The sequence below is a fragment of the Manihot esculenta genome, chromosome 13 (assembly GCF_001659605.2).
Source record: "Manihot esculenta cultivar AM560-2 chromosome 13, M.esculenta_v8, whole genome shotgun sequence".
NCBI lineage: Eukaryota > Viridiplantae > Streptophyta > Magnoliopsida > Malpighiales > Euphorbiaceae > Manihot > Manihot esculenta.
The window spans coordinates 16,276,962-16,289,469 of NC_035173.2; the positions used below are offsets into that span (position 1 = coordinate 16,276,962).

Below are 12,508 nucleotides of genomic sequence, written 5' to 3' on the forward strand. Positions count from 1 at the left end.
GAGCAAGGAAGGTGAGAAGGGTATTTATCAAGTGGGGGAGTGGACACAGCTGTTCCTCACATGCCATGTGCCTCTCTTTCTCTCTCTAAAACTCATTATTTTAACATTGTTTTCTGTCTCTAATCCCTAATTTTCTCTATTAATTAATCACCTCTAAGCATGGAGATTAGGGCATACAAATAATTTTTAATCACTTTTAATTACTTTTATTAAAAAAAAAACAAGTGGGTTTCTCTCCTCTCTCTCCAATATTAAAAAAAAAAAATAACTATGTCTCTTTGTCTCTATAGCTTTTCAAGTTGTACGTGTGATCAAGGATTGAACCATCACTATCAATTAATAGATGGGAGATTCTCATCTGTAAGTTAATTATATATCCTAAAACTACTATTTAATTTATATAGAATAAAAAAATTTATTAATAATATTTTAATTTTAAATTATATATTAAAATATTCATAAAACTTTAAAAACAAATTTTCTATATTATAAAAATTAAATAATAAAATATTCAATAAATAAAATTAATTAATAAATTAATTAAAATTTAAAAGACATTTTAATATATTTTTAAAATTAAAGTACTATATAAATTAAATAAAAATATTTTAATATTTATTTTAAATTAAAATATTAAAGAAAAAACTCCTTTTGTTCAAAGTGATTTTGGCATTTATGCATGCATTAGTAGAGTACTCATTTATCTTTTGCATTGGGAAAGTTGAAGGAGGTAAAGTTAAGTTATTATTAATATAAGAAAGAAAGAAAACAAGAAGCAAGAAAAGGCTTCCCCCATGTGTTCACCATCTACTACTGCTCTCCTCCTCTTAATTTGTGCATTTGATTTTTTGTTATTTTCCATTAAATGAGCCTCTCCAACTCTTAGTAATTAATTATCTGGGGTTTTTTCATAAATATATATGTATTTGGGTCCTACCATAGTAATAATAACATTTAACTTTAAATACAGCTGCATTTGATCACACACGTGTGGGTTCAAAAATTTCCTCCTTTTCCATATAGAAAGGAGAGTGAAAATCACTTCATTGACCCAATCGCAACCCATTTACATCTTTTTATTTTTTATTTTTCTCTTTAGGTTTAGTTAGAATTTTGAATGGGAAATCAATGTTAAATAGTGACAAACCCCATTAATCGGTTGGACCATTTGATTGATGTAAGGAGTCCATTTCTGAATTTTTCTTTCTAAAAAATTATTACTTCTATTTCATAATTTTTATTTTTTTTATTTTTAAATATTTTAAATATTATTTAATTTTATATTTTAAATAAAAATTCAAATACTTTGTTAATATTTAATTCAAACTATATGTTATTAATAATGAATTTATTTTTTAAATATTAAATAATTGTATTGTTTTAATAAAATTTAATATTCTCGTTTTACATTAAAAATTTATATAATAAAAAAATTAATTAAAAATTACTATTTAATTTTTAAAATTATATAATATAAAAATTAATTAAAATTATTATCTAATTTTTTAAAATAAAAAAACTTATTAGTTAATCATTTAATTTTAAAAACTACATTAAAACATTTTTAAAACTTTTAAAAGTATATTAATTAGTTTTTTATTAATTTTAATAGTTAAAATTTCTCAAAGTTTGTAAAAGTATAGAGTATTTAAAATTTTTTTTAATACGTAATGAGTAAAATTAATGAAAAAATTAATTAATTGATTTTTTAAAATATTAAAAATATTTTAAAAAATAAGTTTAATTAAATTCATATACTTTTATTAAGTGCTAAATAAATTATAATATAATATTATATTATTTTTTAATAATAAAATATTATTTTTATAATTTAAAATATCAAAAATTTAGTATTTTAATTAACATAAAAATATTTTTTAAAAATATAAATATAATAAATAATCTATAAAAATTATAAAAACAAATTTTATTATATAAAAATATTTTTATTATTAAAAAATAATATTCTTAAATAAAAATATAAAAATTTAGTGGCAAAAAAAAATGAATTGGTCTTGGCTCTTAAATACAAGTACAAATACTTAAATGACTTATATCTTATGTTTTAAAATAATTAATAATTTTTTTATATGATAGAAAGTAATTAATAATATTTCATTTAAAAAAAAAATAGTTTATTTCTTGATTATTAGCAAGGTATATTCAAATTCAGCTGCTTCTTTTTGTTCCTCTCTTTTTTGAAAGTTTATATTCTAGTTGAGCTACTCTGCTCTAACGTCTTCCAAAAGTTTATAATCTCATTATCAGTTATCATAACTTGTCAAAATTAGTTAGATAAAGGGATTTTTCACCAAGGGATGGAGTTTTCGTCAAACAAGCTTACATGCCATCAAAGTTGACTTCATTCAATAACAATTTCTTTTCTTTAAACCATGCTCAAATAATTTCAAATTATATATAAATATATTACCAATCACAGAAAAGAAAAGAAAAAATCTGAAGAGAATGTGAAAATTCTGTTTAGCATTTATCACCTGAAAAAAAAAAGTTGACTGAGGAATATTGAAAAAAATTTAAAAGTTTATAATAATTCACGATATAATAATGGGTGAGATATTTTCTAATATCTAATTTAATCAAAATTTAATAAAATAAATTTAAATAATTATAATTAAATTTAAAATAAATTTAAATTTAAAAATAATATCAATTTAAATTAAATTTAAATTTTCTTTATTGAATAGCCACGGCTAGAATCCGTTTATATAAATAATTAATTTAATATAAAAATATATATTTTATAATAATATTTATAAATTTTTTATATATTTTTATTTAAAAATTTAATTTTAATTTTTTTAAAAAAATATTAAAATTTTTAAATGAAAATTATTAATAAAAAATATTTTTTATATAAATTATTAATTAAAATATATAAATGTGTTCGAATTTTATTTGAATAATAATAATTAAATTTGAAATAAATTTAAATACTTTAAATTAATTTTTAATTAAATTTAAAATAAATTTAAATCTCGTTAATATAAATTAAATTAAAATAGTTTAATTCTGGTGGATAACTCACTTATTTACCTCCCTAATTATATATATATATGACACTTTAAATTGTAAATAATAAAACTAAATATTTTTTAATAAAGAGAACTAATTTAAATTTATATAATTTAATAGTAAATTATAATATGTCATTAAAATTTTATATTATTAATAAAATATATAATTTTTAATTTAAATTTTATATTAAAATTAAATATATTTTATATTTATTTTATATATTATATTAAATAAATATTTATTACAAATAAATTTCTACTAAATAAAATATATTTATAATTTTGAATTTTAAAAATATTTTATAATAAGTAATAATAAAAATGTATGTTTTTTTATTAAATAAAAAATTATAACAAAAACGGATACACTCTAAATTGTTGGTTTATTTTATGATTTCATTTAGTCATCTGTGAAACGCTTCTTTGTTGTTTGGTGGTAGTGAATATAATATATATTTGGTATTTGTGTGGCTCAATCTAATCTTTTTCATTGATAGTGGTTATCTCATGTATTGTGTATTTCTAATTTATTGGATTTACAACGTAAAATTACATATTAATTTATTTATATTTATAAATTTTTATGACTAAAAACAATGGACCCTTTTATAATAAAAGTAAAAATTTGCCATTTGGATGGGTGATTTTATCGGAAAATTTAATTTCTCATTTGAATTTTTAGCTAGCTTTCAAACATCAGTAAACTGTTGAAAATTAGTAATATTTGGTGTTTGTCTCACTCAATCTTTTTCATTAATAGTAATTATACGCATTGTGTATATCTAATTTATTAAAATTTAAATGTAAAATTATATATGAGTGTTTTATTTATAAATCTTTATGATTTAAAACAATGGAATTTTTTTTTATAAAGAAGTAAAAATTTGCAATTCCCAAAAATATATTATTCATTATACACCTTCATTTTTTTTATATTATAATAATATATAAATTAACTGTTATTATTTTATTTAATTTTAATATATTTTTAAAATAATATATTATTATTTTTTAATTATGTATTTAAAATCTTTTTTAATATTTAATAAAATTTAATATCTTTAACATTGATATAATTAAAAAATTTAAAAATATATTATTTAATTTTTAAATTTTATTATTATTAATAAATTAATTCCTCAATTTTAAAAAATATATTAAAATATTATTACATAATTAAATTGTTAATAATCAAGTTCTTTTATCTTAAAAACAAATGAAAAATGAGAAAGAATTCTTAAAATTTAATTTTGCCCTCTTTAATCCTAATTTTCCTAATAAAAATCCTAACTTAAACTATTTTATTTCTTTTTTCATGCCTTTTTTCTCTAATGTCATACTAATTGCTTCAGTAATGGCCCTAAAGATGAGGATGGAGGTAAGCTGAGAGATAGAATCGGCATGAAACTGTCAATGATGATCCACGTATGAATCTATTTTTGGCCATAATTTGCCACATAGTAAGAATCAGTTGTTCTCTGATCATCCTTTTGTCTTCATGAGCATCAATCTCTGTGTATTATTAAAAATACCTAATTCAAGTATCCCACTACATAAACTATTGACATTGATTCTGCGAATGAAAAATATCGGTGTCTCCTGAAAATCCTACGGAATGTTGCTTGCGCCATTTACAGAGAAAATTCTACTCGCTGGCCATTTTAACTAGTTAACTGCAGGAGTCGATGATCGAGATGAGGTCTTAGTCGAAAGAGGTGAAAATACTGAAATGGGCCAGTAGATTTTTTTTTTCTTATCAAAGAGTCAATGCATTTGGTACTGTGTTTAGTCGAAAATGGTCGAAAAAATAAAAAGGACTGCGAGGTTAAGAGAGAACAAGTTAAGCATTTTCTCCTTAATTGTGGCGTTAAAAGGCTGAAATTTTAACAAAATGTGTTAGTAAAATTTTCTCCTTAGCCTGAGGTCCTAATTGATAGTAACCAAAGAACATAGTTGAAGAATAAGTTAGGGATTTTAAGAATGGGAAAGATTTTTTTTTTTCTAAATAAAAAGAACAAAATAGTATTTTCATTGTAATATTAAATGGAATGATCAAATTATAAATGGTGAAAAAAAAATAAAAATTTTTTAATCAATTCTTTAATTTATAGAGTTTGACTTCTAAACAGTTACAATATTCATAGATTTAATTATAAATTTAATATATTTGAAAAAATAAAATAAATAAAAATTATAGAATTTTTTAATAGTTAATCTTTACGGACTCGTATGGATCACAAATATTCAAAACTACAACTATCTTAAATTTATTTTATATTAATTAATATTATCTTATAAAAGATAGTTTAATTTTGCTTTGAAAAAAAAGAAGATAGTTTACTTTATAAAATAATAGTTAAAAAAGATTAATAAAAAATCATTTCAAGCATTATTATTTAATTATTTTGATAATTTTGTAATTACAATATATAAAATTTAAATTTAAACTAGGTTTTAATATTTTCTACTTAATATATTTAAAAATATAATTTGGAGAATACACAATTCATTTAAATTTAAATTAGGTTTAAAATAAAATTTAAAAATAAGTTAAAAATAAAATTTATTTGATTTTTGTAAAAAGTTTCTGATCTTTGTACCGGTGGGACAAATAATTCAGCTCTTTGTATAGTATCTAGCAATAAATCTAGGACCCTAGTACTTTATCCCACTTATTTACTTCACTGTCCTTCCCTCTCCAGGGCCTTAGAGGACAATGGTTTTGGGCATTTATGCAAGCAAAAATTTTTTATTTAGTATTTATATTATGAGAAATTTTATTAATTAATTTTTTAATTTAAAATATATTAAAATATTTGTAAAATTTTAAAAAATTTAATTTTTCGCTTAATTTTAATTATTAAATATTTTACTATTTAATTTATATTGTTTGAAAAAATTTATTAGGGAGTTTTTAATTTTATAAAAAATATACTAATTAATTTTTATGTATTTATAAAATTTTAGAATTATTAATGGTTAATGCCTAAATTAATAGATGTATTAATTAATAAATTTTTGAAAATATTAAAAATATTTTAAATATATTTTTTAAAATTAAAAAATTAATTAATGAATTTTCTTAATTAAATATTTTTTATTTAATATAATTTAAATTTTAAAAATAAAAAATTTAAATACATTTAAAAGAAATTACTATTTAATTTTTGTGATATAGCAAAATTAACTAATTATTTTTAATATTTTCAAAAATAAATTAAATAATTCACGTAATTTTAAAAACTCGATTAAAAAACCTTTCTCAATAAATTTTAATACTATTGCAATCAGTTTTATATTGTTACTTTTAACTTTTTTTATTAGCTTTATTCAAAAGGTGCGTTCACATTTTTATATTTATTTTAATATTTATAATTTATTTTATAAATAATATAATTTTAATTATTATAATAAATTATTTTTTCATATAGAAATTATAATAAAATTAAAATTTAAGTATAAATAGGACTAATAGTTTTAAACGTTTATGAATCTAAATAGTTAAATTTTTTAATATTAATTCCTAATTAAACTTGGTCTTTATTGTAAAAATTTTAAATTATAATGGGTATTTTCAACAATTTCATTACTCCATTTTATTTTCTTTTATATATGCAAGAAATTAGTTAAAATGGTAATTTTTCAAAATTAAAATTTACTTTAAAAAATTTTTAAAAAAAGTTTCGTCGCTTTGAAAAATTGACTTTTCTACGTTTTATATATAGAAACTTGAGTTAGATTTTTCTTCTATATTAAATAGGAGTGTAAAATTTTAATCTCTTTAGAATTTTAGAACTATTTAAACTCCAAAATTGCTTTATATAATAGATTTAAAATAAATTAATTTAAATAATTTTTTATTAATATGAATAATATAAAAATAAAAACATAATTGAAAATTTTATTATTTCTCTATCTAATCTCATATTTATATATTATGTATAGATTATGTTTATACTTTAACATCTGTAAGATTCATTTATAAAATATAATGTTTGAAAATTCAAAAAGAAAAAGATTTTTTTAAATTTAGAAGTAACCTCCAAGGTTGATTTTGAAAATTAAAGTGAAGTTGAAAAAGAAAATCAACCTTTAAAGAAAGTTAAAAGAGGAACTCAAACATTCCATGTCAAAGTTTTCTAAGGAAAAAGATAAACTTGATTATATTCTTAGTGTGCAAAGGTCCATTATAAGAAAAATAAAAAATATTCAATGAGAGAAAATTTTATTATTAAATATTAAAAATTAATTGTTAAAAATTATTAACGATTATTTTATTCGATTATTAAGTTATTGTTAAAGATTCTCCTTGTTAAAATTTTTTAATAAAAATAGTGTACACTAATCTTAATATTAATTACAACGACACTATAATCTTTCATTAAATAATAACTATGAATTTGTCTTTCGTTAATGATAACCGTTGGGCCTCGTATCCACCTGGGTCGAGTCAGGGCCCACGAAAGCAGATCAGGTCCAGAGCTCGGAACATTTCTAGGCAGGCTTACCCAGCAGTTTAGGCTTGGACCCTGGCATGCATGGCAAGCCGGGTCGCCTGCGAGCCCAAATCCGGTAAGAAGGAAGCCGGACCGATGATGGGACGTGGAAAGGAACAAGCAGGCCCAATCCCTTTGCAGCTCTACTCGCATGCGTACTGGAAAAAATTAAATGGTCGTCTGACATAGGTAAGGGGACTGACGTTATTGTACGTACGAGCCTGCCCGATAGAGACGGGTGTCACTGTAACAGAGAGGCTGTTAAACATCACTTGCAAGCAAGAAGAAAAGAATAAAAGGAAAAAGGGACCCTTCTCAAAGAAAAAGCTTACCAAACTATCGTAAAACCCTATTTTCTCTGGATTTTGGAACATCAATTGGCGCTGTCTGTAGGAACGAAGGAGATTTTTCCGTTACCGAAGTTCCACTCTGACTACACCCACTGAGATCCATAATGGCTGACCACAATGAAAACCACACTACCAACGCCCTAAATGACCTGAACTCTGCTCAAGAGGGGCAGCGGTTCTCTTTCTCTAGTCCTACAAATCAACTACCAACACTGTTCAATCCCTCGCCGAGCTCGGCAAGAAATGCACCTGTAGCCGCCATGTCCAACCAAGACCTTCAAACCATTGCCCTTCAGTTGCAAAACACTACCCAATGGCTAGGGTAAATAATGCAGTAAAGGAGTCTCAATACCTCGTTGAACGTGTCACCCATAGCCGAAGGGATCTAAGCCAATGAACCCCAACCAACTTTCAACCAACCAATCCCTCAGCAAAGTAGTAGGGAGACATGAGAAAGAGATAGGAGAGCTGATAGGGAAGAAGAACCGATGGCCAAAGCTCACGGAGGAAGGGTGAGAGAGCTTATAGAAAACGATGAAGCGGAGAGCTATTTCATGGGAACAGCCGGGAAAATAGGAAGTGAAGAATGGAGGGAAGGATACCGCCCGGAGAAGAGGCCTAGACAGGAGGAGGAAGGCATAGATCAGAAGCTGCAGAGGATGAATGAACAGCTGCTGACTGAGTTGGGGGCAAAAGACCACGGCCAGACTCTTTTGCCCGCATCATCACCATTTTCGGGATGGATTCAGCAAGAGACCATCCCTAAAAATTTCATGATGCCACCAATGGCGATGTATGGTGGAGTAGGGAACCCAAGAGAGCACTTCCTCAACTACAAAACTTTTATGGAGTTACAGACCCTATCGGATGCCTTGATGTGCAAGGTATTCCCTACGATACTCACAGGCCCAGCAAGGGCTTGGTTCAACAGTCTGGAGGCAGGGAGTATCAAAAGTTTTGGTGACCTAGCCAACATCTTCATCAACCGGTTCATAGCAGGAGTACCGGCTAACAGAAAAACCAACTACTTAGAGACAGTCAGGCAAAAGAGGAACGAGTCCCTGAGAGAATATGTAGCCCGTTTCAATACGGAGGCCCTGCAGATCCCCGAGCTGGATGAAAGTCGGGCTGTGGAAGCTATGCAGAAGGAGACTACCTCCCCTGAGTTCTTTGGTTCCCTGTGCAGAAAGCCACCGACCTTCTTGGCAGAACTGATAAAGAGAGCAGAAAAGTATATAAGGCAAGATGATGCCTTGACAACCAGCAGGTTCGCTAAGGAAGCGACAGATAGGGGGAAAGCTCCCGAGAAAAGGAGGTCAGACAGACACGAGAAAATGCCAAATAGGGGGCCCGAGGTGTACAGACAACCTTGGGATAGGAGAGAGCAAAGACCGCCGCTACCTCGGGTCCCAGAAGCCATCACACCCTTCAACGCCTCCAGAGCTGAGGTGCTCGTGGCAGTTCAAGATAAGGAGTTCCTTCAGTGGCCCAAGCCCATAAGAGCGGAGGCAAGCCAGAGAGACCCTGACAAATATTTTCAATATCACCGCACCAATGGCCACGATACCAATGATTGCTACTAGCTGATTAATGAAATTGAAAGGCTTATCAAGAGGGGTCATCTCTGAAACTTCATGAAGAAACCCGAAGGAGAAAGACCCCAGTAGAACCCTGCAGCGGAGAAGCCCCGAAGGTTGGGGGTAGGACCGGTTAATGATGACTCCAACGGGACCATCAACATGATTGTCGGGGGAATGGGAGGTCGGATGAGCATGAGAGGAAGGAAAAGGAGCCGAGATGGGGAGAGAAGCGACAATGAAGTCATGCAGGTGGTAGAACACTCCCCAATGGTCATCTCCTTCTCCCCAAAAGATGCTCATGGCATTCAGACGCCTCATGATGATGCCCTCGTCATTGAAGCTGTTATTCATAACTTCCGTGTCCGGAAGATCCTGGTCGATGATGGAAGCAAAGTAAACCTATTGCCTTACAGGGTCTTCCAGCAGATAGGGATACCAGAAGACCAGATGGTGCGAGATCAGGCCCCAGTGAAGGGGATTGAAGGAATTTCAGTACCCGTAGAAGGGAAAGTGAAGGTAGCCTTGACCCTAGGAGAGCCACCCCTGTCTCGGACTCACTACGCCGTATTCCTGGTGGTGAAACTCCCTCTGAACTACAACGCCATACTGGGAAGGCCTGTACTGTATGACTTTGAGGTGGTGACCAGTATCAGGTACTTGACCATGAAGTTCCCGACAGAGTTAGGGTGGGAGTAGTTCGGGGACGTCAGGAGGAAGCGAGGGCGGTATACATGGCCACTGTGGCAGAACTGAGCTCAGCTGACGAAAGATTCAACTCAGAGGTCATGGAAGTCAGGGATGAAAAGAAAGAAGCCAGGATAGAACTAGTGGGAGAACTGGAAACCTTCCTCTTATCAGAAGCAGAAGCAGATAAGGTTTTCAGTCTCAACACCAGCCTAACTGAAGAACAGAAAATAGAAGCAATGGCTCTGATACGAGGTCATGCCTCGAGCTTCGCCTGGAAGCCATCCGACATGCCCATGATAGACCTTGAGGTGATGACCCACAAGCTGAACGTCCTTCCCGAGGCTAAACCAGTGAAACAGAAGAAGAGAGTAGTGGGGAAAGAGAAGTAGCAAGCCATCAGGGAGGAGGTACAGAAGCTAGAGGAAGCATGGTTCATCAGGGAAGTAATGTACCCGCAATGGTTAGCAAATCCTGTACTAGTGAAAAAAGCCAATGGTAAGTATAGGATGTGTATAGATTTTACTGACCTGAATCAGGCATGCCCCAAAGATTGTTACCCCCTCCCCGATATTAATAAAATGGTCGATTCTACGGCCCTTTTCGATTATATATCGTCTCTGGATGCAATGTCTGGTTACCACCAAATCCTAATGGACAGGTCAGATGAGGAGAAGACCTCGTTCATAACAGAAGATGGGACTTATTGTTACAAGGCCATGCCTTTTGGGTTGAAGAATGCTGGGGCAACATACCAGAGACTGATGAACAAAATCTTCAAAATCCATATTGGAAGGAATGTGGAAGTATATGTGGATGATATGGTGGTGAAGAGTCAGACCTTCCAACAGCACTTGGTAGATCTGAAGGAAGTATTCAGGGTATTGGAGCAGTATAGAATGAAGTTGAATCCAACAAAATGCGCTTTCTTCATAAGGGGTGGAAAATTCCTGGGCTACATGGTCAGTGGAAAGGGCATTGAGCCCAATCCAGAAAAGGTAGAAGCCACATTGAAAATGCTTGAACTAGTCTGTGTAAGGGATGTGCAAAGACTCACAAAGAGGGTGGTAGCACTCAACCGTTACATGTCAAAGTCTGCAGAAAGGTGCTTACCGTTCTTCAAGAAGCTGAGGAAAGTCCTAAACTTTGAATGGACTGAGGACTGCCAACAAGCTTTCAAGGAGCTCAAGCAATACCTTAGCTCTCCGCATATACTTAGCAGCCCCCTAGCTGGGGAGGAGCTCCTGACCTACTTGTCAGCCTCAGAACAAGCCATCAGTGCAGTATTGGTAAGAGAAGGAGGGGAGCAGAAGCCCGTGTTTTATGTCAGCAAGGTACTCAAGGACGCCGAGGTCAGATATCTGAACATTGAAAAGTTAGCCTACGCTCTGTTGCTAGCAGTGAGGAAATTCAGGGTATACCTTGAAGGCCATCAAGGGGTGGTGATGACAGATCAACCTCTGGAGAAAATCCTGCACAGACCAGAGACGTCAGGTCGGATGCTTGCTTGGTCCATTGAAATTGGCCCTTACTGCCTTGAGTACCGGCCTCGAACAACCATCAAAGCTCAAGCCCTTGCTGACTTCATAGTAGAGTGCTCCTTCAATGAAGAGCAGGCATGACTTAAACCTTCAGAAGCAATGGAAGAAAAGGGAGACGGGCAATCCTCACAAGAATTCAGCTGGAGGTTGTACATAGATGGAGCAGCTAGCGCTGGAGGCAGCGGAGCAGGAATAATATTGAAGGGACCTGAAGGGTTCAAAGTTTGCTACGCCTTACTATTAGAATTCAGCACATCCAACAATGTAGCCTACTACAAAGCTTTGATAAACGAAATGATGATAGCGATAGAGGTAGGGGTGACCGACTTCGCAATAAACAGTGACTCTCAGCTAGTGATCAACCAGATAACCGGGGCGTACCAAGCAAGAGATCCCATTATGTAGAAGTACCTGGCAAAAGTAAGAACTATAGAAGCTGAGCTTGATGAGCAGGGAATCCCAGTGCAATATCAGAGAATACCTAGAGAAGAGAATGAAGAAGCAGACCTGCTCAGCCGATGTCCCAAGAAGAGTTGGAACAACTCCCAGATGAGGTATACATACAGCACATCTGCATTCCCGCTTATGAAAAACATGTCGCAATAATGGAGATCAATGAGGGGGAAAGTTGGATGACCCCATACCTAGACTACCTAGAAAAGGGAAAACTCCTTGAAGACAGAGTTGAGGCAAGGAAAATTGCAGCTCGGGCGGCCAATTACTAAGCAGTAAGGGGAACCCTGTACAGAAGAGGAAAGTCTAGCCCGTGGCTTAGACCCACTTTCTATGTTGTTATTTATGTTAATTTACACATTTTTCTAC

The 12,508-nt window shown here is 30.4% G+C and overlaps 1 protein-coding gene across 1 annotated transcript; it reads left to right on the forward strand.

Annotated features, from left to right (window-relative positions):
• The first annotated feature begins 8,369 nt into the window (after positions 1–8,369).
• On the forward strand, positions 8,370–9,464 carry LOC110629224. Its single transcript, XM_021776138.1, has one exon. It carries the CDS (start codon positions 8,370–8,372, stop codon positions 9,462–9,464), a length of 1,095 nt encoding a protein of 364 aa, XP_021631830.1.
• The last annotated feature ends 3,044 nt before the right edge of the window (positions 9,465–12,508 follow it).

Excerpts from the sequence above, each read along its gene's own strand:
- LOC110629224 (XM_021776138.1), top strand. The coding sequence starts at position 8,370 with ATGGCCAAAGCTCACGGAGGAAGGGTGAGAGAGCTTATAGAAAACGAT.